The sequence below is a fragment of the Ictidomys tridecemlineatus genome, chromosome 2, assembly GCF_052094955.1.
Source record: "Ictidomys tridecemlineatus isolate mIctTri1 chromosome 2, mIctTri1.hap1, whole genome shotgun sequence".
Taxonomy (NCBI): Eukaryota; Metazoa; Chordata; class Mammalia; order Rodentia; family Sciuridae; genus Ictidomys; species Ictidomys tridecemlineatus.
Genome location: NC_135478.1, coordinates 228,788,395 through 228,815,523, shown reverse-complemented (window position 1 = coordinate 228,815,523; position 27,129 = coordinate 228,788,395). Strand labels below are relative to the sequence as shown.

Genomic DNA, 27,129 nt, shown 5'->3' with positions numbered 1-27,129 from the left:
CTGCCCTTCATGAGCTATCTTCAGGAAGGTCCCCTCCTGCTCTCCATGAGCTATCTTCAGGAAGGTTCCCTCCTGTCCTCCATGAGCTATCTTCAGGAAGGTCCCCTCCTGCCCTCCATGAGCTATCTTCAGGAAGGTCCCCTCCTGCCCTCCATGAGCTATCTTCAGGAAGGTCCCTCCTGTCCTCCATGAGCTATCTTTAGGAATGTCCCCACTGTCCTCCAGGAGCTATCTTCAGGAAGGTCCCTCCTGTCCTCCATGAGCTATCTTCAGGAAGGTCCCCTCCTGCCCTCCATCAGCTATCTTCAGGAAGGTCCCCCCTGTGCTCCATGAGGTATCTTCAGAATGGTCCCCTCCTGCCCTCCATGAGCTATCTTCAGGACGGTCCCTCCTGTCCTCCATGAGATATCTTCAGGAAGGTCCCCTCCTGCCCTCCATGAGCTATCTTCAGGAAGGTCCCTCCTGTCCTCCATGAGCTATCTTCAGGAAGGTCCCTCCTGTCCTGATGAGCTATCTTCAGGAAGGTCCCCTCCTGCCCTCCATAAGCTATCTTCAGGAAGGTCCCCTCCTGCCCTCCATGAGCTATCTTCAGGAAGGTCCTCTCCTCTCCTCCAAGAGCTATCTTCAGGAAGGTCCCTCCTGCCCTCCATGAGCTATCTTCAGGAAGGTCCCCTCCTGTCCAACATGAGCTATCTTCAGGAAGGTCCCCTCCTGCCCTCCATGAGCTATCTTCAGGAAGGTCCCCTCATGTCCTCCATGAGCTATCTTCAGGAAGGTACCTCCTGTCCTCCATGAGCTATCTTCTGGAAGGTCACCTGCTGCCCTTCTTGAGCTATCTTCAGGAAGGTCCCTCCTGTCCTCCATGAGCTATCTTCAGGAAGGTCCCTCCTGTCCTCCATGAGCTATCTTCAGGAAGGTCCCTCCTGTCCTCCATGATCTATCTTCAGGAAGGTCCCCTCCTGCTCTCCATGAGGTATCTTCAGGAAGGTCCCCTGTCCTCCATGAGCTATCTTCAGGAAGGTCCCTCCTGTCCTCCATGAGCTATCTTCAGGTAGGTCCCTCCTGTTCTGCATGAGCTATCTTCAGGAAGGTCCCCTCCTGCCCTCCATGAGCTATCTTCAGGAAGGTCCCCTACTGCTCTCCATGAGCTATCTTCAGGAAGGTCCCCTGCCCTCCACGAGCTATCTTCAGGAAGGTCCCTCCTGTCCTCCATGATCTATTATCAGGAAGGTCGCTTCCTGTCCTCCATGAGCTATCTTCAGGAAGGTTGCCTCCTGTCCTCCATGAGCTATCTTCAGGAAGGTCACCTCCTGTCCTCCATGAGCTATCTTCAGGAAGGTCCCCCTCCTCTCCTCCATGAGCTATCTTCAGGAAGGTCCCCTCCTGCCCACCATGAGCTATCTTCAGGAAGGTCCCCTCCTGTCCTCCATGAGCTATCTTCAGGAAGGTCCCTCCTGTCCTCCATGAGGTATCTTCAGGAAGGTCCCCTCTGTCCTCCATGAGCTATCTTCAGGAAGGTCCCCTCCTGTTCTCCATGAGCTATCTTCAAAAATGTCTCCCTCATGCCCTCCATGAGCTATCTTCAGGAAGGTCCCTCCTGTTCTCCATGAGCTATCTTCAGGAAGGTCCCCTCCTGTCCTCCATGAGCTATCTTCAGGAAGGTCCCCTCCTGCCCTCCATGAGCTATCTTCAGAAAGGGCCCCTCCTGTCCTCCATAAGCTATCTTCAGCAAGGTCCCTCCTGCCCTCCATGAGCTATCTTCAGGAAGGTCCCCTCCTGTCCAACATGAGCGATCTTCAGGAAGGTCCCTCCTGCCCTCCAAGGCCTATCTTCAGGAAGGTCCACTCCTGCCCTCCAAGGCTATCTTCAGAAAGGACCCCTCCTGCCCTCCATGAGCTATCTTCAGGAAGTTCCCCTCCTGCCCTCCATGAGCTATCTTCAGGAAGGTCCCTTCCTGTCCTCCATGAGCTATCTTCAGGAAGGTCCCTCCTGGTCCTCCATGAGCTATCTTCAGGAAGGTCCCATCCTGGCCTCCATGAGCTATCTTCGGAAGGTCCCCTCCTGCCCTCCATGAGCTATCTTCAGGAAGGTCCCTCCTGTCCTTCATGAGCTATCTTCAGGAAGGTCCCCTCCTGCCCTCCATGAGCTATCTTCAGGAAGGTCCCCTCCTGCCCTCCATGAGCTATCTTCAGGAAGGTCCCCTCCTGCCCTCCATGAGCTATCTTCAGGAAGGTCCCTCCTGTCCTCCATGAGCTATCTTCAGGAAGGTCCCTCCTGCCCTCCATGAGCTGTCTTCAGGAAGGTCCCCCCTGTCCTCCATGAGCTATTTTCAGGAAGGTCCCTCCTGTCCTCCATGAGCTATCTTCAGGAAGGTCCCTCCTGTCCTCCATGAGCTATCTTCAGGAAGGTCCCTCCTGTCCTCCATGAGCTATCTTCATAAGGTGCCCTCCTGCGCTCCATGAGCTATCTTCAGGAAGGTCCCTCCTGCCCTCCATGAGCTACCTTCAGGAAGGTCCCCTCCTGTCTTCCATGAGCTATCTTCAGGAAGGTCCCTCCTGCCCTCCATGAGCTATCTTCAGGAAGGTCCCCTCCTGCCCTCCATGAGCTATCTTCAGGAAGGTCCCTCCTGTCCTCCATGAGCTATCTTCAGGAAGGTCCCTCCTGTCCTCCATGAGCTATCTTCAGGAAGGTCCCCTCCTGCCCTCCATGAGCTATCTTCAGGAAGGTCCCCTCCTGCCCTTCATGAGCTATCTTCAGGAAGGTCCCCTCCTGCTCTCCATGAGCTATCTTCAGGAAGGTTCCCTCCTGTCCTCCATGAGCTATCTTCAGGAAGGTCCCCTCCTGCCCTCCATGAGCTATCTTCAGGAAGGTCCCCTCCTGCCCTCCATGAGCTATCTTCAGGAAGGTCCCTCCTGTCCTCCATGAGCTATCTTTAGGAATGTCCCCACTGTCCTCCAGGAGCTATCTTCAGGAAGGTCCCTCCTGTCCTCCATGAGCTATCTTCAGGAAGGTCCCCTCCTGCCCTCCATCAGCTATCTTCAGGAAGGTCCCCCCTGTGCTCCATGAGGTATCTTCAGAATGGTCCCCTCCTGCCCTCCATGAGCTATCTTCAGGACGGTCCCTCCTGTCCTCCATGAGATATCTTCAGGAAGGTCCCCTCCTGCCCTCCATGAGCTATCTTCAGGAAGGTCCCTCCTGTCCTCCATGAGCTATCTTCAGGAAGGTCCCTCCTGTCCTGATGAGCTATCTTCAGGAAGGTCCCCTCCTGCCCTCCATAAGCTATCTTCAGGAAGGTCCCCTCCTGCCCTCCATGAGCTATCTTCAGGAAGGTCCTCTCCTCTCCTCCAAGAGCTATCTTCAGGAAGGTCCCTCCTGCCCTCCATGAGCTATCTTCAGGAAGGTCCCCTCCTGTCCAACATGAGCTATCTTCAGGAAGGTCCCCTCCTGCCCTCCATGAGCTATCTTCAGGAAGGTCCCCTCATGTCCTCCATGAGCTATCTTCAGGAAGGTACCTCCTGTCCTCCATGAGCTATCTTCTGGAAGGTCACCTGCTGCCCTTCTTGAGCTATCTTCAGGAAGGTCCCTCCTGTCCTCCATGAGCTATCTTCAGGAAGGTCCCTCCTGTCCTCCATGAGCTATCTTCAGGAAGGTCCCTCCTGTCCTCCATGATCTATCTTCAGGAAGGTCCCCTCCTGCTCTCCATGAGGTATCTTCAGGAAGGTCCCCTGTCCTCCATGAGCTATCTTCAGGAAGGTCCCTCCTGTCCTCCATGAGCTATCTTCAGGTAGGTCCCTCCTGTTCTGCATGAGCTATCTTCAGGAAGGTCCCCTCCTGCCCTCCATGAGCTATCTTCAGGAAGGTCCCCTACTGCTCTCCATGAGCTATCTTCAGGAAGGTCCCCTGCCCTCCACGAGCTATCTTCAGGAAGGTCCCTCCTGTCCTCCATGATCTATTATCAGGAAGGTCGCTTCCTGTCCTCCATGAGCTATCTTCAGGAAGGTTGCCTCCTGTCCTCCATGAGCTATCTTCAGGAAGGTCACCTCCTGTCCTCCATGAGCTATCTTCAGGAAGGTCCCCTCCTCTCCTCCATGAGCTATCTTCAGGAAGGTCCCCTCCTGCCCACCATGAGCTATCTTCAGGAAGGTCCCCTCCTGTCCTCCATGAGCTATCTTCAGGAAGGTCCCTCCTGTCCTCCATGAGGTATCTTCAGGAAGGTCCCCTCCTGTCCTCCATGAGCTATCTTCAGGAAGGTCCCCTCCTGTTCTCCATGAGCTATCTTCAAAAATGTCTCCCTCATGCCCTCCATGAGCTATCTTCAGGAAGGTCCCTCCTGTTCTCCATGAGCTATCTTCAGGAAGGTCCCCTCCTGTCCTCCATGAGCTATCTTCAGGAAGGTCCCCTCCTGCCCTCCATGAGCTATCTTCAGAAAGGGCCCCTCCTGTCCTCCATAAGCTATCTTCAGCAAGGTCCCTCCTGCCCTCCATGAGCTATCTTCAGGAAGGTCCCCTCCTGTCCAACATGAGCGATCTTCAGGAAGGTCCCTCCTGCCCTCCAAGGCCTATCTTCAGGAAGGTCCACTCCTGCCCTCCAAGGGCTATCTTCAGAAAGGACCCCTCCTGCCCTCCATGAGCTATCTTCAGGAAGTTCCCCTCCTGCCCTCCATGAGCTATCTTCAGGAAGGTCCCTTCCTGTCCTCCATGAGCTATCTTCAGGAAGGTCCCTCCTGTCCTCCATGAGCTATCTTCAGGAAGGTCCCATCCTGGCCTCCATGAGCTATCTTCCGGAAGGTCCCCTCCTGCCCTCCATGAGCTATCTTCAGGAAGGTCCCTCCTGTCCTTCATGAGCTATCTTCAGGAAGGTCCCCTCCTGCCCTCCATGAGCTATCTTCAGGAAGGTCCCCTCCTGCCCTCCATGAGCTATCTTCAGGAAGGTCCCCTCCTGCCCTCCATGAGCTATCTTCAGGAAGGTCCCTCCTGTCCTCCATGAGCTATCTTCAGGAAGGTCCCTCCTGCCCTCCATGAGCTGTCTTCAGGAAGGTCCCCCCTGTCCTCCATGAGCTATTTTCAGGAAGGTCCCTCCTGTCCTCCATGAGCTATCTTCAGGAAGGTCCCTCCTGTCCTCCATGAGCTATCTTCAGGAAGGTCCCTCCTGTCCTCCATGAGCTATCTTCATAAGGTGCCCTCCTGCCCTCCATGAGCTATCTTCAGGAAGGTCCCTCCTGCCCTCCATGAGCTATCTTCAGGAAGGTCCCCTCCTGTCCTCCATGAGCTATCTTCAGGAAGGTCCCCTCCTGCCCTCCATGAGCTATCTTCAGGAAGGTCCCCTCCTGCCCTCCATGAGCTATCTTCAGGACGGTCCCTCCTGCCCTCCATGAGCTATCTTCAGGACGGTCCCTCCTGCCCTCCATGAGCTATCTTCAGGAAGGTCCCCTCCTGCTCTCCATGAGCTATCTTCAGGAAGGTCCCTCCTGTCCTCCATGAGATATCTTCAGGAAGGTCCCTCCTGTCCTCCATGAGCTATCTTCATAAGGTGCCCTCCTGCCCTCCATGAGCTATCTTCAGGAAGGTCCCTCCTGCCCTCCATGAGCTACCTTCAGGAAGGTCCCCTCCTGTCTTCCATGAGCTATCTTCAGGAAGGTCCCTCCTGCCCTCCATGAGCTATCTTCAGGAAGGTCCCCTCCTGCCCTCCATGAGCTATCTTCAGGAAGGTCCCTCCTGTCCTCCATGAGCTATCTTCAGGAAGGTCCCTCCTGTCCTCCATGAGCTATCTTCAGGAAGGTCCCCTCCTGCCCTCCATGAGCTATCTTCAGGAAGGTCCCCTCCTGCTTTTCATGAGCTATCTTCAGGAAGGTCCCCTCCTGCTCTCCATGAGCTATCTTCAGGAAGGTTCCCTCCTGTCCTCCATGAGCTATCTTCAGGAAGGTCCCCTCCTGCCCTCCATGAGCTATCTTCAGGAAGGTCCCCTCCTGCCCTCCATGAGCTATCTTCAGGAAGGTCCCTCCTGTCCTCCATGAGCTATCTTTAGGAATGTACCCACTGTCCTCCAGGAGCTATCTTCAGGAAGGTCCCTCCTGTCCTCCATGAGCTATCTTCAGGAAGGTCCCCTCCTGCCCTCCATCAGCTATCTTCAGGAAGGTCCCCCCTGTGCTCCATGAGGTATCTTCAGAATGGTCCCCTCCTGCCCTCCATGAGCTATCTTCAGGACGGTCCCTCCTGTCCTCCATGAGATATCTTCAGGAAGGTCCCCTCCTGCCCTCCATGAGCTATCTTCAGGAAGGTCCCTCCTGTCCTCCATGAGCTATCTTCAGGAAGGTCCCTCCTGTCCTGATGAGCTATCTTCAGGAAGGTCCCCTCCTGCCCTCCATAAGCTATCTTCAGGAAGGTCCCCTCCTGCCCTCCATGAGCTATCTTCAGGAAGGTCCCCTCCTCTCCTCCAAGAGCTATCTTCAGGAAGGTCCCTCCTGCCCTCCATGAGCTATCTTCAGGAAGGTCCCCTCCTGTCCAACATGAGCTATCTTCAGGAAGGTCCCCTCCTGCCCTCCATGAGCTATCGTCAGGAAGGTCCCCTCCTGTCCTCCATGAGCTATCTTCAGGAAGGTACCTCCTGTCCTCCATGAGCTATCTTCTGGAAGGTCACCTGCTGCCCTTCTTGAGCTATCTTCAGGAAGGTCCCTCCTGTCCTCCATGAGCTATCTTCAGGAAGGTCCCTCCTGTCCTCCATGAGCTATCTTCAGGAAGGTCCCTCCTGTCCTCCATGATCTATCTTCAGGAAGGTCCCCTCCTGCTCTCCATGAGGTATCTTCAGGAAGGTCCCCTGTCCTCCATGAGCTATCTTCAGGAAGGTCCCTCCTGTCCTCCATGAGCTATCTTCAGGTAGGTCCCTCCTGTTCTGCATGAGCTATCTTCAGGAAGGTCCCCTCCTGCCCTCCATGAGCTATCTTCAGGAAGGTCCCCTACTGCTCTCCATGAGCTATCTTCAGGAAGGTCCCCTGTCCTCCATGAGCTATCTTCAGGAAGGTCCCCTGTCCTCCATGAGCTATCTTCAGGTAGGTCCCTCCTGCCCTCCATGAGCTATCTTCAGGAAGGTCCCCTCCTGCCCTCCATGAGCTATCTTCAGGACGGTCGCCTCCTGTCCTCCATGAGCTATCTTCAGGAAGGTTCCCTCCTGTCCTCCATGAGCTATCTTCAGGAAGGTCCCTCCTGCCCTCCATGAGCTATCTTCAGGAAGGTCGCCTCCTGTCCTCCATGAGCTATCTTCAGGTAGGTCCCCCCTGTCCTCCATGAGCTATCTTCAGGAAGGTCCCTCCTGCCCTCCATGAGCTATCTTCAGGAAGGTCCCTCCTGTCCTCCATGAGCTATCTTCAGGAAGGTCGCCTCCTGTCCTCCATGAGCTATCTTCAGGAAGGTCGCCTCCTGTCCTCCATGAGCTATTTTCAGGAAGGTCCCTCTTGTCCTCCATGAGCTATCTTCAGGAAGGTCCCTCCTGCTCTCCATGAGCTATCTTCAGGAAGGTCCCCTCCTCTCCTTCATGAGCTATCTTCAGGAACGTCCCTCCTGCTCTCCATGAGCTAACTTCAGGAAGGTCCCTCCTGCCGTCCATGAGCTATGTTCAGGAAGGTCCCCTCCTGCCCTCCATGAGCTATCTTCAGGAAGGTCCCTCCTGTCCTCCATGAGCTATCTTCAGGAAGGTCCCCTCCTGCCCTCCATGAGCTGTCTTCAGGAAGGTCCCCTCCTTTCCTCCATTAGCTATCTTCAGAAAGGTACCTCCTGTCCTCCATGAGCTATCTTCAGGAAGGTCCCCTCCTGCCCTCCATGAGCTGTCTTCAGGAAGGTCCCCTCCTGTCCTCCATTAGCTATCTTCAGAAAGGTCCCTCCTGTCCTCCATGAGCTATCTTCAGGAAGGTCCCTCCTGTCCTCCATGAGCTATCTTCAGGAAGGTCCCCTCCTGGCCTCCATGAGCTATCTTCAGAAAGGTCCCCTCCTGCCCTCCATGAGCTATCTTCAGGAAGGTCGCTTCCTGTCCTCCATGAGCTATCTTCAGGAAGGTCCCCTCCTGTCCTCCATGAGCTATCTTCAGGAAGGTCCCCTCCTGTCCTCCATGAGCTATCTTCAGGAAGGTCCCCTCCTGTCCTCCATGAGCTATCTTCAGCAAGGTCCCTCCTGCCCTCCATGAGCTATCTTCAGGAAGGTCCCCTCCTGTCCAACATGAGCTATCTTCAGGAAGGTCCCTCCTGCCCTCCAAGGGCTATCTTCAGGAAGTTCCCCTCCTGCCCTCCAAGGGCTATCTTTAGAAAGGACCCCTCCTGCCCTCCATGAGCTATCCTCAGGAAGGTCCCCTCCTGCCCTCCATGAGCTATCTTCAGGAAGGTCCCCTCCTGTCCTCCATGAGCTATCTTCAGGAAGGTCCCTCCTGTCCTCCATGATCTATTATCAGGAAGGTCGCCTCCTGTCCTCCATGAGCTATCTTCAGGAAGGTCGCCTCCTAGCCTCCATGAGCTATCTTCAGGAAGGTCCCTCCTGTCCTCCATGAGCTATCTTCAGGTAGGTCCCTCCTGCCCTCCATGAGCTATCTTCAGGAAGGTCCCTCCTGCCCTCCATGAGCTTTCTTCAGGAATGTCCCCACTGTCCTCCATGAGCTATCTTCAGGAAGGTCCCTCCTGTCCTCCATGATCTATTATCAGGAAGGTCGCCTCCTGTCCTCCATGAGCTATCTTCAGGAAGGTCGCCTCCTGTTCTCCATGAGCTATCTTCAGGAACGTCCCCTCCTCTCCTCCATGAGCTATCTTCAGAAAGGTCCCCTCCTGTCCTCCATGAGCTATCTTCAGGAAGGTCCCCTCCTGTCCTCCATGAGCTATCTTCAGGAAGGTCCCTCCTGTCCTCCATGAGCTATCTTCAGGAAGGTCCCTACTGTCCTCTATGAGCTATCTTCAGGAAGGTCCCCTCCTGTCCTCCATGAGCTATTTTCAGGAAGGTCCCTCCTGCCCTCCATGAGCTATCTTCAGGAAGGTCCCTCCTGTCCTCCATGAGCTATCTTCAGGAAGGTCCCCTCCTGCCCTCCATGAGCTATCTTCAGGAAGGTCCCCTCCTGTCCTCCATGAGCTATCTTCAGGAAGGTCCCTCCTGCCCTCCATGAGCTATCATCAGGAAGGTCGCCTCCTGTCCTCCATGAGCTATCTTCAGGAAGGTCCCCTCCTGCCCTCCATGAGCTATCTTCAGGAAGGTCCCCTCCTGTCCTCCATGAGCTATCTTCAGGAAGGTCTCTCCTGTCCTCTATGAGCTATCTTCAGGAAGGTCCCTCCTGTCCTCCATGATTTATTATCAGGAAGGTCGCTTCCTGTCCTCCATGAGCTATCTTCAGGAAGGTCCCCTCCTCTCCTCCATGAGCTATCTTCAGGAAGGTCCCCTCCTGCCCACCATGAGCTATCTTAAGGAAGATCCTCTCCTGCCCTCCATGAGCTATCTTCAGGAAGGTCCCTCCTGTCCTCCATGAGCTATCTTCAGGAAGGTCCCCTCCTGTCCTCCATGAGCTATCTTCAGGAAGGTCCCCTCCTGTTCTCCATGAGCTATCTTCAGGAAGGTCTCCCTCATGCCCTCCATGAGCTATCTTCAGGAAGGTCCCTCCTGTCCTCCATGAGCTATCTTCAGGAAGGTCCCCTCCTGTCCTCCATGAGCTATCTTCAGGAAGGTCCCCTCCTGCCCTCCATGAGCTATCTTCAGAAAGGGCCCCTCCTGTCCTCCATGAGCTATCTTCAGCAAGGTCCCTCCTGCCCTCCATGAGCTATATTCAGGAAGGTCCCCTCCTGTCCAACATGAGCTATCTTCAGGAAGGTCCCTCCTGCCCTCCAAGGGCTATCTTCAGGAAGGTCCACTCCTGCCCTCCAAGGGCTATCTTCAGAAAGGACCCCTCCTGCCCTCCATGAGCTGTCTTCAGGAAGGTCCCCTCCTGCCCTCCATGAGCTATCTTCAGGAAGGTCCCCTCCTGTCTTCCATGAGCTATCTTCAGGAAGGTCCCTCCTGTCCTCCATGAGCTATCTTCAGGAAGGTCCCCTCCTGGCCTCCATCAGCTATCTTCAGGAAGGTCCCCTCCTGCCCTCCATGAGCTATCTTCAGGAAGGTCCCCTCCTGCCCTCCATGAGCTATCTTCAGGAAGGTCCCTCCTGTCCTCCATGATCTATTATCAGGAAGGTCGCCTCCTGTCCTCCATGAGCTAACTTCAGGAAGGTCGCCTCCTGTCCTCCATAAGCTATCTTCAGGAACGTCCCCTCCTCTCCTCCATGAGCTATGTTCAGGAAGGTCCCCTCCTGTCCTCCATGAGCTATCTTCAGGAAGGTCCCCTCCTGTCCTCCATGAGCTATCTTCAGGAGGGTCCCTCCTGTCCTCCATGAGCTATCTTCAGGAAGGTCCCTACTGTCCTCCATGAGCTATCTTCAGGAAGTTCCCCTCCTGTCCTCCATGAGCTATCTTCAGAAAGGTCCTTCCTGCCCTCCATGAGCTATCTTCAGGAAGGTCCCTCCTGTCCTCCATGAGCTATCTTCAGGAAGATCCCCTCCTGCCCTCCATGAGCTATCTTCAGGAAGGTCCCCTCCTGTCCTCCATGAGCTACGTTCAGGAAGGTCCCTCCTGCCCTCCACGAGCTATCTTCAGGAAGGTCCCTCCTGTCCTCCATGATCTATTATCAGGAAGGTCGCTTCCTGTCCTCCATGAGCTATCTTCAGGAAGGTTGCCTCCTGTCCTCCATGAGCTATCTTCAGTAAGGTCACCTCCGGTCCTCCATGAGCTATCTTCAGGAAGGTCCCCACCTCTCCTCCATGAGCTATCTTCAGGAAGGTCCCCTCCTGCCCACCATGAGCTATCTTCAGGAAGGTCCCCTCCTGTCCTCCATGAGCTATCTTCAGGAAGGTCCCTCCTGTCCTCCATGAGGTATCTTCAGGAAGGTCCCCTCCTGTCCTCCATGAGCTATCTTCAGGAAGGTCCCCTCCTGTTCTCCTTGAGCTATCTTCAAAAATGTCTCCCTCATGCCGTCCATGAGCTATCTTCAGGAAGGTCCCTCCTGTTCTCCATGATCTATCTTCAGGAAGGTCCCCTCCTGTCCTCCATGAGCTATCTTCAGGAAGGTCCCTTCCTGCCCTCCATGAGCTATCTTCAGAAAGGGCCCCTCCTGTCCTCCATAAGCTATCTTCAGCAAGGTCCCTCCTGCCCTCCATGAGCTATCTTCAGGAAGGTCCCCTCCTGTCCAACATGAGCGATCTTCAGGAAGGTCCCTCCTGTCCTCCATGAGCTATCTTTAGGAATGTCCCCACTGTCCTCCAGGAGCTATCTTCAGGAAGGTCCCTCCTGTCCTCCATGAGCTATCTTCAGGAAGGTCCCCTCCTGCCCTCCATCAGCTATCTTCAGGAAGGTCCCCCCTGTGCTCCATGAGGTATCTTCAGAATGGTCCCCTCCTGCCCTCCATGAGCTATCTTCAGGACGGTCCCTCCTGTCCTCCATGAGATATCTTCAGGAAGGTCCCCTCCTGCCCTCCATGAGCTATCTTCAGGAAGGTCCCTCCTGTCCTCCATGAGCTATCTTCAGGAAGGTCCCTCCTGTCCTCCATGAGCTATCTTCAGGAAGGTCCCCTCCTGCCCTCCATAAGCTATCTTCAGGAAGGTCCCCTCCTGCCCTCCATGAGCTATCTTCAGGAAGGTCCCCTCCTCTCCTCCAAGAGCTATCTTCAGGAAGGTCCCTCCTGCCCTCCATGAGCTATCTTCAGGAAGGTCCCCTCCTGTCCAACATGAGCTATATTCAGGAAGGTCCCCTCCTGCCCTCCATGAGCTATCTTCAGGAACGTCCCCTCCTGGCCTCCATGAGCTATCTTCAGGAAGGTCCCTCCTGTCCTCCATGAGCTATCTTCTGGAAGGTCACCTGCTGCCCTTCTTGAGCTATCTTCAGGAAGGTCCCTCCTGTCCTCCATGAGCTATCTTCAGGAAGGTCCCTCCTGTCCTCCATGAGCTATCTTCAGGAAGTTCCCTCCTGTCCTCCATGATCTATCTTCAGGAAGGTCCCCTCCTGCTCTCCATGAGGTATCTTCAGGAAGGTCCCCTGTCCTCCATGAGCTATCTTCAGGAAGGTCCCTCCTGTCCTCCATGAGCTATCTTCAGGTAGGTCCCTCCTGTTCTCCATGAGCTATCTTCAGGAAGGTCCCCTCCTGCCCTCCATGAGCTATCTTCAGGAAGGTCCCCTACTGCTCTCCATGAGCTATCTTCAGGAAGGTCCCCTGTCCTCCATGAGCTATCTTCAGGAAGGTCCCCTGTCCTCCATGAGCTATCTTCAGGTAGGTCCCTCCTGCCCTCCATGAGCTATCTTCAGGAAGGTCCCCTCCTGCCCTCCATGAGCTATCTTCAGGACGGTCGCCTCCTGTCCTCCATGAGCTATCTTCAGGAAGGTTCCCTCCTGCCCTCCATGAGCTATCTTCAGAAGGTCCATCCTGCCCTCCATGAGCTATCTTCAGGAAGGTCGCCTCCTGTCCTCCATGAGCTATCTTCAGGTAGGTCCCCCCTGTCCTCCATGAGCTATCTTCAGGAAGGTCCCTCCTGCCCTCCATGAGCTATCTTCAGGAAGGTCCCTCCTGTCCTCCATGAGCTATCTTCAGGAAGGTTGCCTCCTGTCCTCCATGAGCTATCTTCAGGAAGGTCGCCTCCTGTCCTCCATGAGCTATTTTCAGGAAGGTCCCTCTTGTCCTCCATGAGCTATCTTCAGGAAGGTCCCTTCCTCTCCTCCATGAGCTATCTTCAGGAAGGTCCCTCCTGCTCTCCATGAGCTATCTTCAGGAAGGTCCCCTCCTCTCCTTCATGAGCTATCTTCAGGAACGTCCCTCCTGCTCTCCATGAGCTAACTTCAGGAAGGTCCCTCCTGCCCTCCATGAGCTATGTTCAGGAAGGTCCTCTCATGCCCTACATGAGCTATCTTCAGGAAGGTCCCTCCTGTCCTCCATGAGCTATCTTCAGGAAGGTCCCCTCCTGCCCTCCATGAGCTATCTTCAGGAAGGTCCCTCCTGTCCTCCATGAGCTATCTTCAGGAAGGTCCCTCCTGTCCTCCATGAGCTATCTTCAGGAAGGTCCCATCCTGGCCTCCATGAGCTATCTTCCGGAAGGTCCCCTCCTGCCCTCCATGAGCTATCTTCAGGAAGGTCTCTCCTGTCCTTCATGAGCTATCTTCAGGAAGGTCCCCTCCTGCCCTCCATGAGCTATCTTCAGGAAGGTCCCCTCCTGCCCTCCATGAGCTATCTTCAGGAAGGTCCCCTCCTGCCCTCCATGAGCTATCTTCAGGAAGGTCCCTCCTGTCCTCCATGAGCTATCTTCAGGAAGGTCCCTCCTGCCCTCCATGAGCTGTCTTCAGGAAGGTCCCACCTGTCCTCCATGAGCTATTTTCAGGAAGGTCCCTCCTGTCCTCCATGAGCTATCTTCAGGAAGGTCCCTCCTGTCCTCCATGAGCTATCTTCAGGAAGGTCCCTCCTGTCCTCCATGAGCTATCTTCATAAGGTGCCCTCCTGCCCTCCATGAGCTATCTTCAGGAAGGTCCCTCCTGCCCTCCATGAGCTATCTTCAGGAAGGTCCCCTCCTGTCCTCCATGAGCTATCTTCAGGAAGGTCCCCTCCTGCCCTCCATGAGCTATCTTCAGGACGGTCCCTCCTGCCCTCCATGAGCCTATCTTCAGGAAGGTCCCTCCTGTCCTCCATGAGCTATCTTCAGGAAGGTCCCTCCTGTCCTCCATGAGCTATCGTCATAAGGTGCCCTCCTGCCCTCCATGAGCTATCTTCAGGAAGGTCCCTCCTGTCCTCCATGAGCTACCTTCAGGAAGGTCCCCTCCTGTCTTCCATGAGCTATCTTCAGGAAGGTCCCTCCTGCCCTCCATGAGCTATTTTCAGGAAGGTCCCCTCCTGCCCTCCATGAGCTATCTTCAGGAAGGTCCCTCCTGTCCTCCATGAGCTATCTTCAGGAAGGTCCCCTCCTGCCCTCCATGAGCTATCTTCAGGAAGGTCCCTCCTGTCCTCCATGAGCTATCTTTAGGAATGTCCCCACTGTCCTCCAGGAGCTATCTTCAGGAAGGTCCCTCCTGTCCTCCATGAGCTATCTTCAGGAAGGTCCCCTCCTGCCCTCCATCAGCTATCTTCAGGAAGGTCCCCCCTGTGCTCCATGAGGTATCTTCAGAATGGTCCCCTCCTGCCCTCCATGAGCTATCTTCAGGACGGTCCCTCCTGTCCTCCATGAGATATCTTCAGGAAGGTCCCCTCCTGCCCTCCATGAGCTATCTTCAGGAAGGTCCCTCCTGTCCTCCATGAGCTATCTTCAGGAAGGTCCCTCCTGTCCTCCATGAGCTATCTTCAGGAAGGTCCCCTCCTGCCCTCCATAAGCTATCTTCAGGAAGGTCCCCTCCTGCCCTCCATGAGCTATCTTCAGGAAGGTCCCCTCCTCTCCTCCAGGAGCTATCTTCAGGAAGGTCCCTCCTGCCCTCCATGAGCTATCTTCAGGAAGGTCCCCTCCTGTCCAACATGAGCTATCTTCAGGAAGGTCCCCTCCTGCCCTCCATGAGCTATCTTCAGGAAGGTCCCCTCCTGTCCTCCATGAGCTATCTTCAGGAAGGTCCCTCCTGTCCTCCATGAGCTATCTTCTGGAAGGTCACCTGCTGCCCTTCTTGAGCTATCTTCAGGAAGGTCCCTCCTGTCCTCCATGAGCTATCTTCAGGAAGGTCCCTCCTGTCCTCCATGAGCTATCTTCAGGAAGGTCCCTCCTGTCCTCCATGATCTATCTTCAGGAAGGTCCCCTCCTGCTCTCCATGAGGTATCTTCAGGAAGGTCCCCTGTCCTCCATGAGCTATCTTCAGGAAGGTCCCTCCTGTCCTCCATGAGCTATCTTCAGGTAGGTCCCTCCTGTTCTCCATGAGCTATCTTCAGGAAGGTCCCCTCCTGCCCTCCATGAGCTATCTTCAGGAAGGTCCCCTACTGCTCTCCATGAGCTATCTTCAGGAAGGTCCCCTGTCCTCCATGAGCTATCTTCAGGAAGGTCCCCTGTCCTCCATGAGCTATCTTCAGGTAGGTCCCTCCTGCCCTCCATGAGCTATCTTCAGGAAGGTCCCCTCCTGCCCTCCATGAGCTATCTTCAGGACGGTCGCCTCCTGTCCTCCATGAGCTATCTTCAGGAAGGTTCCCTCCTGCCCTCCATGAGCTATCTTCAGGAAGGTCCATCCTGCCCTCCATGAGCTATCTTCAGGAAGGTCGCCTCCTGTCCTCCATGAGCTATCTTCAGGTAGGTCCCTCCTGTCCTCCATGAGCTATCTTCAGGAAGGTTGCCTCCTGTCCTCCATGAGCTATCTTCAGGAAGGTCGCCTCCTGTCCTCCATGAGCTATTTTCAGGAAGGTCCCTCTTGTCCTCCAGGAGCTATCTTCAGGAAGGTCCCTTCCTCTCCTCCATGAGCTATCTTCAGGAAGGTCCCTCCTGCTCTCCATGAGCTATCTTCAGGAAGGTCCCCTCCTCTCCTTCATGAGCTATCTTCAGGAACGTCCCTCCTGCTCTCCATGAGCTAACTTCAGGAAGGTCCCTCCTGCCCTCCATGAGCTATGTTCAGGAAGGTCCTCTCATGCCCTCCATGAGCTATCTTCAGGAAGGTCCCTCCTGCCCTCCATGAGCTGTCTTCAGGAAGGTCCCCCCTGTCCTCCATGAGCTATTTTCAGGAAGGTCCCTCCTGTCCTCCATGAGCTATCTTCAGGAAGGTCCCTCCTGTCCTCCATGAGCTTTGTTCAGGAAGGTCCCTCCTGTCCTCCATGAGCTATCTTCATAAGGTGCCCTCCTGCCCTCCATGAGCTATCTTCAGGAAGGTCCCTCCTGCCCTCCATGAGCTATCTTCAGGAAGGTCCCCTCCTGTCCTCCATGAGCTATCTTCAGGAAGGTCCCCTCCTGCCCTCCATGAGCTATCTTCAGGACGGTCCCTCCTGCCCTCCATGAGCTATCTTCAGGAAGGTCCCCTCCTGCTCTCCATGAGCTATCTTCAGGAAGGTCCCTCCTGTCCTCCATGAGCTATCTTCAGGAAGGTCCCTCCTGTCCTCCATGAGCTATCGTCATAAGGTGCCCTCCTGCCCTCCATGAGCTATCTTCAGGAAGTTCCCTCCTGCCCTCCATGAGCTACCTTCAGGAAGGTCCCCTCCTGTCTTCCATGAGCTCTCTTCAGGAAGGTCCCTCCTGCCCTCCATGAGCTATCTTCAGGAAGGTCCCCTCCTGCCCTCCATGAGCTATCTTCAGGAAGGTCCCTCCTGTCCTCCATGAGCTATCTTCAGGAAGGTCCCTCCTGTCCTCCATGAGCTATCTTCAGGAAGGTCCCCTCCTGCCCTCCATGAGCTATCTTCAGGAAGGTCCTCTCCTGCCCTTCATGAGCTATCTTCAGGAAGGTCCCCTCCTGCTCTCCATGAGCTATCTTCAGGAAGGTTCCCTCCTGTCCTCCATGAGCTATCTTCAGGAAGGTCCCCTCCTGCCCTCCATGAGCTATCTTCAGGAAGGTCCCCTCCTGCCCTCCATGAGCTATCTTCAGGAAGGTCCCTCCTGTCCTCCATGAGCTATCTTTAGGAATGTCCCCACTGTCCTCCAGGAGCTATCTTCAGGAAGGTCCCTCCTGTCCTCCATGAGCTATCTTCAGGAAGGTCCCCTCCTGCCCTCCATCTGCTATCTTCAGGAAGGTCCCCCCTGTGCTCCATGAGGTATCTTCAGAATGGTCCCCTCCTGCCCTCCATGAGCTATCTTCAGGACGGTCCCTCCTGTCCTCCATGAGATATCTTCAGGAAGGTCCCCTCCTGCCCTCCATGAGCTATCTTCAGGAAGGTCCCTCCTGTCCTCCATGAGCTATCTTCAGGAAGGTCCCTCCTGTCCTCCATGAGCTATCTTCAGGAAGGTCCCCTCCTGCCCTCCATAAGCTATCTTCAGGAAGGTCCCCTCTTGCCCTCCATGAGCTATCTTCAGGAAGGTCCCCTCCTCTCCTCCAAGAGCTATCTTCAGGAAGGTCCCTCCTGTCCAACATGAGCTATCTTCAGGAAGGTCCCCTCCTGCCCTCCATGAGCTATCTTCAGGAAGGTCCCCTCCTGTCCTCCATGAGCTATCTTCAGGAAGGTCCCTCCTGTCCTCCATGAGCTATCTTCTGGAAGGTCACCTGCTGCCCTTATTGAGCTATCTTCAGGAAGGTCCCTCCTGTCCTCCATGAGCTATCTTCAGGAAGGTCCCTCCTGTCCTCCATGAGCTATCTTCAGGAAGGTCCCTCCTGTCCTCCATGATCTATCTTCAGGAAGGTCCCCTCCTGCTCTCCATGAGGTATCTTCAGGAAGGTACCCTGTCCTCCATGAGCTATCTTCAGGAAGGTCCCTCCTGTCCTCCATGAGCTATCTTCAGGTAGGTCCCTCCTGTTCTCCATGAGCTATCTTCAGGAAGGTCCCCTCCTGCCCTCCATGAGCTATCTTCAGGAAGGTCCCCTACTGCTCTCCATGAGCTATCTTCAGGAAGGTCCCCTGTCCTCCATGAGCTATCTTCAGGAAGGTCCCCTGTCCTCCATGAGCTATCTTCAGGTAGGTCCCTCCTGCCCTCCATGAGCTATCTTCAGGAAGGTCCCCTCCTGCCCTCCATGAGCTATCTTCAGGACGGTCGCCTCCTGTCCTCCATGAGCTATCTTCAGGAAGGTTCCCTCCTGCCCTCCATGAGCTATCTTCAGGAAGGTCCATCCTGCCCTCCATGAGCTATCTTCAGGAAGGTCGCCTCCTGTCCTCCATGAGCTATCTTCAGGTAGGTCCCCCCTGTCCTCCATGAGCTATCTTCAGGAAGGTCCCTCCTGCCCTCCATGAGCTATCTTCAGGAATGTCCCTCCTGTCCTCCATGAGCTATCTTCAGGAAGGTTGCCTCCTGTCCTCCATGAGCTATCTTCAGGAAGGTCGCCTCCTGTCCTCCATGAGCTATTTTCAGGAAGGTCCCTCTTGTCCTCCAGGAGCTATCTTCAGGAAGGTCCTTTCCTCTCCTCCATGAGCTATCTTCAGGAAGGTCCCTCCTGCTCTCCATGAGCTATCTTCAGGAAGGTCCCCTCCTCTCCTTCATGAGCTATCTTCAGGAACGTCCCTCCTGCTCTCCATGAGCTAACTTCAGGAAGGTCCCTCCTGCCCTCCATGAGCTATGTTCAGGAAGGTCCTCTCATGCCCTCCATGAGCTATCTTCAGGAAGGTCCCCTCCTGCCCTCCATGAGCTGTCTTCAGGAAGGTCCCCTCCTGTCCTCCATTAGCTATCTTCAGAAAGGTACCTCCTGTCCTCCATGAGCTATCTTCAGGAAGGTCCCCTCCTGCCCTCCATGAGCTGTCTTCAGGAAGGTCCCCTCCTGTCCTCCATTAGCTATCTTCAGAAAGGTCCCTCCTGTCCTCCATGAGCTATCTTCAGGAAGGTCCCTCCTGTCCTCCATGAGCTATCTTCAGGAAGGTCCCCTCCTGGCCTCCATGAGCTATCTTCAGAAAGGTCCCCTCCTGCCCTCCATGAGCTATCTTCAGGAAGGTCGCCTCCTGTCCTCCATGAGCTATCTTCAGGAAGGTCCCCTCCTGTCCTCCATGAGCTATCTTCAGGAAGGTCCCTCCTGTCCTCCATGAGCTATCTTCAGGAAGGTCCCCTCCTGTCCTCCATGAGCTATCTTCAGGAAGGTCCCCTCCTGTCCTCCATGGGCTATCTTCAGCAAGGTCCCTCCTGCCCTCCATGAGCTATCTTCAGGAAGGTCCCCTCCTGTCCAACATGAGCTATCTTCAGGAAGGTCCCTCCTGCCCTCCAAGGGCTATCTTCAGGAAGTTCCCCTCCTGCCCTCCAAGGGCTATCTTCAGAAAGGACCCCTCCTGCCCTCCATGAGCTATCTTCAGGAAGGTCCCCTCCTGCCCTCCATGAGCTATCTTCAGGAAGGTCCCCTCCTGTCCTCCATGAGCTATCTTCAGGAAGGTCCCTCCTGTCCTCCATGAGCTATCTTCAGGAAGGTCCCCTCCTGCCCTCCATGAGCTATCTTCAGGAAGGTCCCCTCCTGCCCTCCATGAGCTATCTTCAGGAAGGTCCCCTCCTGCTCTCCATGAGCTATCTTCAGGAAGGTTCCCTCCTGTCCTCCATGAGCTATCTTCAGGAAGGTCCCCTCCTGCCCTCCATGAGCTATCTTCAGGAAGGTCCCCTCCTGCCCTCCATGAGCTGTCTTCAGGAAGGTCCCTCCTGTCCTCCATGAGCTATCTTTAGGAATGTCCCCACTGTCCTCCAGGAGCTATCTTCAGGAAGGTCCCTCCTGTCCTCCATGAGCTATCTTCAGGAAGGTCCCCTCCTGCCCTCCATGAGCTATCTTCAGGAAGGTCCCCCCTATGCTCCATGAGGTATCTTCAGAATGGTCCCCTCCTGCCCTCCCTGAGCTATCTTCAGGATGGTCCCTCCTGTCCTCCATGAGATATCTTCAGGAAGGTCCCCTCCTGCCCTCCATGAGCTATCATCAGGAAGGTCCCCTCCTGTCCTCCATGAGCTATCTTCAGGAAGGTCCCTCCTGTCCTCCATCAGCTATCTTCAGAAAGGTCCCTCCTGTCCTCCATGAGCTATCTTCAGGAAGGTCCCTCCTGTCCTACATGAGCTATCTTCAGGAAGGTCCCTCCTGCCCTCCATGAGCTATCTTCAGGAAGGTCCCCTCCTGTCCAACATGAGCTATCTTCAGGAAGGTCCCCTTCTGCCCTCCATGAGCTATCTTCAGGAAGGTCCCCTCCTGTCCTCCATGAGCTATCTTCAGAAGGTCCCTCCTGTCCTCCATGAGCTATCTTCTGGAAGGTCACCTGCTGCCCTTCTTGAGCTATCTTCAGGAAGGTCCCTCCTGTCCTCCATGAGCTATCTTCAGGAAGGTCCCTCCTGTCCTCCATGATCTATCTTCAGGAAGGTCCCCTCCTGCTCTCCATGAGTTATCTTCAGGAAGGTCCCCTGTCCTCCATGAGCTATCTTCAGGAAGGTCCCTCCTGTCCTCCATGAGCTATCTTCAGGTAGGTCCCTCCTGCCCTCCATGAGCTATCTTCAGGAAGGTCCCCTCCTGCTCTCCATGAGCTGTCTTCAGGAAGGTCCCCTGTCCTCCATGAGCTATCTTCAGGAAGGTCCCCTGTCCTCCATGAGCTATCTTCAGGTAGGTCCCTCCTGCCTTCCATGAGCTATCTTCAGGAAGGTCGCCTCCTGCCCTCCATGAGCTATCTTCAGGAAGGTCGCCTCCTGTCCTCCATGAGCTATCTTCAGGAAGTTTCCCTCCTGCCCTCCATGAGCTATCTTCAGGAAGGTCCATCCTGCCCTCCATGAGCTATCTTCAGGAAGGTCGCCTCCTGTCCTCCATGAGCTATCTTCAGGTAGGTCCCCCCTGTCCTCCATGAGCTATCTTCAGGAAGGTCCCTCCTGCCCTCCATGAGCTATCTTCAGGAAGGTCGCCTCCTGTCCTCCATGAGCTATCTTCAGGAAGGTCGCCTCCTGTCCTCCATGAGCTATCTTCAGGAAGGTCGCCTCCTGTCCTCCATGAGCTATTTTCAGGAAGGTCCCTCTTGTCCTCCATGAGCTATCTTCAGGAAGGTCCCCTCCTCTCCTCCATGAGCTATCTTCAGGAAGGTCCCTCCTGCTCTCCATGAGCTATCTTCAGGAAGGTCGCCTCCTCTCCTCCATGAGCTATCTTCAGGAAGGTCCCTCCTGCTCTCCATGAGCTAACTTCAGGAAGGTCCCTCCTGCCCTCCATGAGCTATCTTCAGGAAGGTCCTCTCATGCCCTCCATGAGCTATCTTCAGGAAGGTCCCTCCTGTCCTCCATGAGCTATCTTCAGGAAGGTTCCCTCCTGCTCTCCATGAGCTGTCTTCAGGAAGGTCCCCTCCTGTCCTCCATTAGCTATCTTCAGAAAGGTCCCTCCTGTCCTCCATGAGCTATCTTCAGGAAGGTCCCCTCCTGCCCTCCATGAGCTGTCTTCAGGAAGGTCCCCTCCTGTCCTCCATTAGCTATCTTCAGAAAGGTCCCTCCTGTCCTCCATGAGCTATCTTCAGGAAGGTCCCTCCTGTCCTCCATGAGCTATCTTCAGGAAGGTCCCCTCCTGGCCTCCATGAGCTATCTTCAGAAAGGTCCCCTCCTGCCCTCCATGAGCTATCTTCAGGAAGGTCGCCTCCTGTCCTCCATGAGCTATCTTCAGGAAGGTCCCCTCCTGTCCTCCATGAGCTATCTTCAGGAAGGTCCCCTCCTGTCCTTTATGAGCTATCTTCAGGAAGGGCCCCTTCTGTCCTCCATGAGCTATCTTCAGAAAGGTCCCCTCCAGCCCTCCATGAGCTATCTTCAGGAAGGTCCCCTCCTGTCCAACATGAGCTATCTTCAGGAAGGTCCCTCCTGCCCTCCAAGGGCTATCTTCAGGAAGGTCCCCTCCTGTCCTCCAAGGGCTATCTTCAGGAAGGGCCCCTCCTGTCCTCCATGAGCTATCTTCAGCAAGGTCCCTCCTGCCCTCCATGAGCTATCTTCAGGAAGGTCCCCTCCTGCCAACATGAGCTATCTTCAGGAAGGTCCCTCCTGCCCTCCAAGGGCTATCTTCAGGAAGGTCCCCTCCTGCCCTCCAAGGGCTATCTTCAGAAAGGACCCCTCCTGCCCTCCATGAGCTATCTTCAGGAAGGTCCCCTCCTGCCCTCCATGAGCTATCTTCAGGAAGGTCCCCTCCTGTCTTCCATGAGCTATCTTCAGGAAGGCCCCTCCTGCCCTCCATGAGCTTTCTTCAGGAAGGTCCCTTCCTGTCCTCCATGAGCTATCTTCAGGAAGGTCCCTCCTGTCCTCCATGAGCTATCTTCAGGAAAGTCCCCTCCTGCCCTCCATGAGCTATCTTCAGGAAGGTCCCTCCTGTCCTCCATGAGGTATCTTCAAGAAGTTCCCCTCCTGTCCTCCATGAGCTATCTTCTGGAAGGTCCCCTCCTGCCCTCCATGAGCTATCTTCAGGAAGGTCCCCTCCTGCCCTCCATGAGCTGTCTTCTGGAAGGTCCCCTCCTGTCCAACATGAGCTATCTTCAGGAAGGTCCCTCCTGCCCTCCAATTGCTATCTTCAGGATGGTCCCTCCTGTCCTCCATGAGCTATCTTCAGGAAGGTCCCTCCTGTCCTCCATGAGCTAGCTTCAGGAAGGTCCCCTCCTGCCCTCCATGAGCTAGCTTCAGGAAGGTCCCCTCCTGCCCTCCATGAGCTAGTTTCAGGAAGGTCCCTCCTGCCCTCCATGAGCTATCTTCCGGAAGGTCCCTCCTGTCCTCCATGAGCTATCTTCAGGAAGGTCCCCTCCTGTCCTCCATGAGCTATCTTCAGGAATGTCCCCTCCTGTCTTCCATGAGCTATATTCAGGAAGGCCCCTCCTGCCCTCCATGAGCTTTCTTCAGGAAGGTCCCTTCCTGTCCTCCATGAGCTATCTTCAGGAAGGTCCCTCCTGTCCTCCATGAGCTATCTTCAGGAAGGTCCCTCCTGTCCTCCATGAGCTATCTTCAGGAAGGTCCCCTCCTGCCCTCCATGAGCTATCTTCAGAAAGGGCCCCTCCTGTCCTCCATGAGCTATCTTCAGCAAGGTCCCTCCTGCCCTCCATGAGCTATCTTCAGGAAGGTCCCCTCCTGTCCAATATGAGCTATCTTCAGGAAGGTCCCTCTTGCCCTTCAAGGGCTATCTTCAGGAAGGTCCACTCCTGCCCTCCAAGGGTTATCTTCAGAAAGGACCCCTCCTGCCCTCCATGAGCTGTCTTCAGGAAGGTCCCCTCCTGCCCTCCATGAGCTATCTTCAGGAAAGTCCCCTCCTGCCCTCCATGAGCTATCTTCAGGAAGGTCCCTCCTGTCCTTCATGAGCTATCTTCAGGAAGGTCCCCTCCTGCCCTCCATGAGCTATCTTCAGGAAGGTCCCCTCCTGCCCTCCATGAGCTATCTTCAGGAAGGCCCCTCCTGCCCTCCATGAGCTTTCTTCAGGAAGGTCCCTTCCTGTCCTCCATGAGCTATCTTCAGGAAGGTCCCCTCCTGCCCTCCATGAGCTATCTTCAGGAGGGCTCCACCATCCCTCCATGAGCTGTCTTTCTGTTGCTCAGCATGGTGCGAGTCTGTCAGACAGTCCCTGGTGCCTGACTCAGCACTTGCTGCCTTTGGGTAGCCTGCCTTTGAGTAGCCTGGGGAGGGGCCTCCACCCTCCTGCAAGCTCTTTGTGTCTCTGGGAGCTAAGGAAGGAACCTGGTCTTTGCTGCTGTCTTAACTGGCTGGGTGCTGTGCTTGCAGTCTAGTCTCCTCTGCTTGTCCTCTAGCTCAGTGTTCACCTCTCCTGGTGCCTTGAGCCCCAACAGCAAAGGAAAGAGGCAGCTGTACTCACACCACGAGGAGCAAGGGGTAGTGGGCCGTGTCCGTGAAGGTCGCCGGCTTTAGGATCTGCATGGGCAAGTCTGTGGAGAAATGGAATACAGCGGTGGTCAGGGCGGGGCCAGCAGGGTGGATGCGGGGCACCCCTTGAATCTTTGTCTGCAGGGTTGTGGTGGCCTGTGGGCTCTCTGGGGAGGTGTGGCTGGAAATCTAGAGAGCAGCCCAGGCTTCCTTTCAGTGGCCCTGGCTTGCTGTGTGCCTGCAGGCTCCGTTTCTGGCTGGAGCTTAAGGTCCACCTCCCAGAAGTGTACATTGAAACCAGGAAGGACAGGTCCCTGCGGCACCTGCCAGCAGAGAAGCCCCACGGGAGTGAGGGGCATAGCCAGGGCAGCCATTGCCACTCTGCCACATTTTGGGGATGGGTGTTTGGGGACAGGAAGACTGAGGGATGGGGCTGAGATGGGGGAGAGGGACACAGCCCTTGGGGGCTGTTCCAGTCCCTGTCTTCAGGTTCATGCTGGGCAGGTCTGAGTGTCTGCTGGAGCCACAGGAAGAGGACCCTGGGAAAAGAGCTGGTCCTGCAGCCATTGTGGTCATTGGGTTTGGTCCTCGGCAGTGTGTGTGGGGTGAGAACAGAGCCTCAGGCAAACTGGCCCACTGGTTTCCTCTGTCCACCTCTCCCCAGCGAGCCTCCTGGCCCAAGTTAGAATTTGTTTGTTGACATTAACTACAACCCAGATTACCAAAGGCACAGCAATTAAGTTGGAATTAGTGGCTTTTCAACACAATTACTAACCAGACACACCCGGGCTGGGCAGCCTGGCTCTGACACAGCTTCTCATTATGGATCCCGGCTGAATGTTAATGGCTTGCAAATTGGATCAGTGATCCAGGGACCGGCAGAGAGGCAGGCACTGACTTTGTCATTCACCTGTCCCTAGAACGTGGTGCGGGCTGCTGTTGCCACCCAGCACCTGCGGGCACACCTGGGGAAGGAGTTAGCTGGGCTCCTTCAGGGGGGTCCTTCCTGCAGCCTGCCTGGCTTCCCACGGCCCCCAAAACAGAGGCCAGGAGGGACAGCACCGAGGACGTGCTTGCTCCTAAGGGGCGGCGTCAGTCCCCAAACACCCAGCAGTGCCCCCTCCCTGCACGGGTGCCCACTTTCAAGCAAAGCTGTGCCGGGGCGCTGGCAGCAGGCGGGAGCTGGCATGGGCTCCTCAAGGCCGGCTCTGCACTTCCTGAGAGGAGGGTGACGCTGGTGCCCCAGGCATCAGGACTGGAAGCGTGGGGACAGCAGTGGAGGGGAGAGAGCTGGGCTGCGAGGCAGGGACACTGGGGCCGGGAGCCCACACGATACCCCACAGCGCAGACACACTTCTTGGCCAAAGCTGGTCGTCCCAGCCTCTGCGAACGGTGTTCCTGTGTTCAATTCTCTGTCCTGAGGGCCCCCCTCTCGGGTCCTTCCTCAGAGCAGTCACAGAGGGGCATTTCGAGGGGTAACTCTGGATTCTGCAGTGGCGGGGGACTTGCAGCACATCACACTTACAGACTCGTTGGACTTTGGAAGGTGGGCGTAGCTTCCTGCAGGACAGTGGCCCACGTGCCTTCCGGCCACGTTTAGGTGGTCTCAACAGACCTTGCACACACTGTGAGCTGTGACTGGGACAGAGGCCACGGGTGCTTGGCTGAGTGAGCTGGGGATGCACCGTGGGGTGGCTTGGCCAGGCAGGCCCCACCCTGCAGCACCCCCACCCTGCACTCCTTCCCACTGAAGTGGCACTCCAACTTCTTACACAACTGAACACCCCCTGCAGGGGCCAGTCTGATGTCCCAGAGTCGTCCCATGACCATCGGGGTCCCTTCTCACACCTCCTCTGAACAGGCATGGCCTCTGCTTCCTGCTCCCCACGGTGAGCTGTGGCGGGCAGCGTGGTCCATGTGATTGCTTCCCTGGGTGGGCCTTGGTCCCTGCCCTGGGTCTTCTCTAGGTCATGGAGCACAAGGAATCTGCTCGCACTTCAGGGCCCCCCCCGAGCCAGGCCACAAGCTGCTGTCCTACCTTCTGAGTGGGACAGGGTGGACCCAGAGCACCTGCTACGAGGCCAGGTGCCTGCAGCTTCTCCCTGCCCCTCAGCACAGCTGACTCCCTCTGAGGAGCCCGTCACCTGATCTTCCTCTCCAGGCTTTGCTCTGACAGTGGCTGTCCGTCACCGTTCCCCCAAAGGGGAGGACAACTCAGAGACGCTGGGAGAGTGGGAGCTGAGGGAAGGACTTGAAGGCCACCTGCAGGCTTGAGGTCTAAGTTGTGGAGCACAGTCCACAAGCCACAGGGTGCTGGGAGGGAAGAGTCGGGGGAGGCAGGGAGGCTTGGAGTGGGCAGCTTACACTGGGTTCTTCAAGGCTGGTGGGTGGATCTGGGAGCCAGCTGCGTGCAGGTGAGAGGACTCTATGAGAACTTTGCCTCCCCTTGGGCTGCAGGCTCATCCAGCCTCCGCTGGGGTCCCTGTGCCTCGTGCAGAGGAGTGCTCCTGATAATGTCCTCAATGGGCAGGCGACAGGGGCTCCTCAGGCAGTACCCCCCTCCCACACCTGTCATCTGTATTCCTCCAGAGGCAGGGAAGCCCCTTGTCAACTCACTGTTGACCCCAGAGGCAAGAGGCCAAAGTCACAAAGACCTCAGACAGCTGGAGGCGGGACTTCCAGAGAGGCTGTCTCCCGGGAGGCCTGCCAAGGCAGCATTTCACTTGAGTTTTCACCTTAATTGCTGGCTCCCGAGGAGAGGAGTCGTGTGCTCTGCCTGGCTTTGGGCTGGTCACCACCGTGAGCACCTTGGTGTGGACACGGTGAGCTGAGGGTGGGGTGGGTGGCGAGGCCTGTAGCCTCTGCACGGCTCCCGGGCTCCTGCGCTCAGCAGCAACTGCTACGGTGGGTGGTTCTACAGCAGCCCCCAGCTCTCCTTTTTAGAGGGGGGAAAGAGGAGCACTTACTATAATCATCAATCTCGATCTTCCTGTATTCGATCTTGGGCATCTGCCGGTCACTGATGGCCTTCTGGACATGCTCATTCGTCTCCAGGTCAAAAAGTTCTGCAAGAGAGAAGGCAACCATGCCATGGGACAGGTGACCTCCACCGCACACCTGCACACCTGGGTGCACGTGGGCCCTCTCCTCGTCCTCCTGCTCCCCAGCCAGGGCTGGAGTGACAGTTATCATTTCTATGGGATGGACCAAGAAAGAGAGACATTAAATAGCTTGCTCAAGAGCCATGGCTGGAAGTTCGGTCTGAAGTCAGGAGCTTAGGCAGATGCCAGGTCCCTCCACTGTGCAGGCTGCCTCCACCCCTGGAATTCTGTGCTCAGAGCATTTGTTACTCATGCAGAGTTGGTCTGACTCATCTCAGGACTGTTAGCTTTTGGAAAACGGGCATTATGTATCTGTTAGGACAGATGGTTGAAACCCAGTAGCCCAAGTAGCCAGGGAAAGAAAGACAGTGGACACTGAAATGTGGTCTTCATTAAATTTTCTCCCTGCAAAATCACTTCAGATTTCTTAAGTACACAGCTATCTGGGGGCTGGGGTTGTGGCTCAAGTGGTGGTGCACTCGCCTGGCAGGCGTGAGGCACTCGATTCTCGCACCACTTAAAAATAAAGACTAAAAAAAGCTATCTGGACTTTGAGACCCTAGAGTGGATGACTGTACACATGGACAGTAACGCTCCATGGGCAATGCTTTGCCACGGGACACCAGACACTGAGAGGTCCTCCTGGTGTCC

The 27,129-nt window shown here is 55.7% G+C and overlaps 1 protein-coding gene across 6 annotated transcripts in view; it reads right to left on the bottom strand.

Moving 5' to 3' along the window:
• The window catches only part of Dpp6 (dipeptidyl peptidase like 6), an 860,191-nt gene that overhangs the window by 23,671 nt on the left and 809,391 nt on the right, over positions 1-27,129 (bottom strand). For all 6 annotated transcript variants that reach the window (XM_078040897.1, XM_078040899.1, XM_078040896.1 and 3 more), the window contains exons 18-19: positions 26,344-26,442; positions 23,370-23,439 (exon numbers count right to left, since the gene is read on the bottom strand). In XM_078040897.1, coding sequence (XP_077897023.1) covers positions 23,370-23,439; positions 26,344-26,442 — 169 coding nt within the window. The remainder of the gene's footprint in view (positions 1-23,369; positions 23,440-26,343; positions 26,443-27,129) is intronic.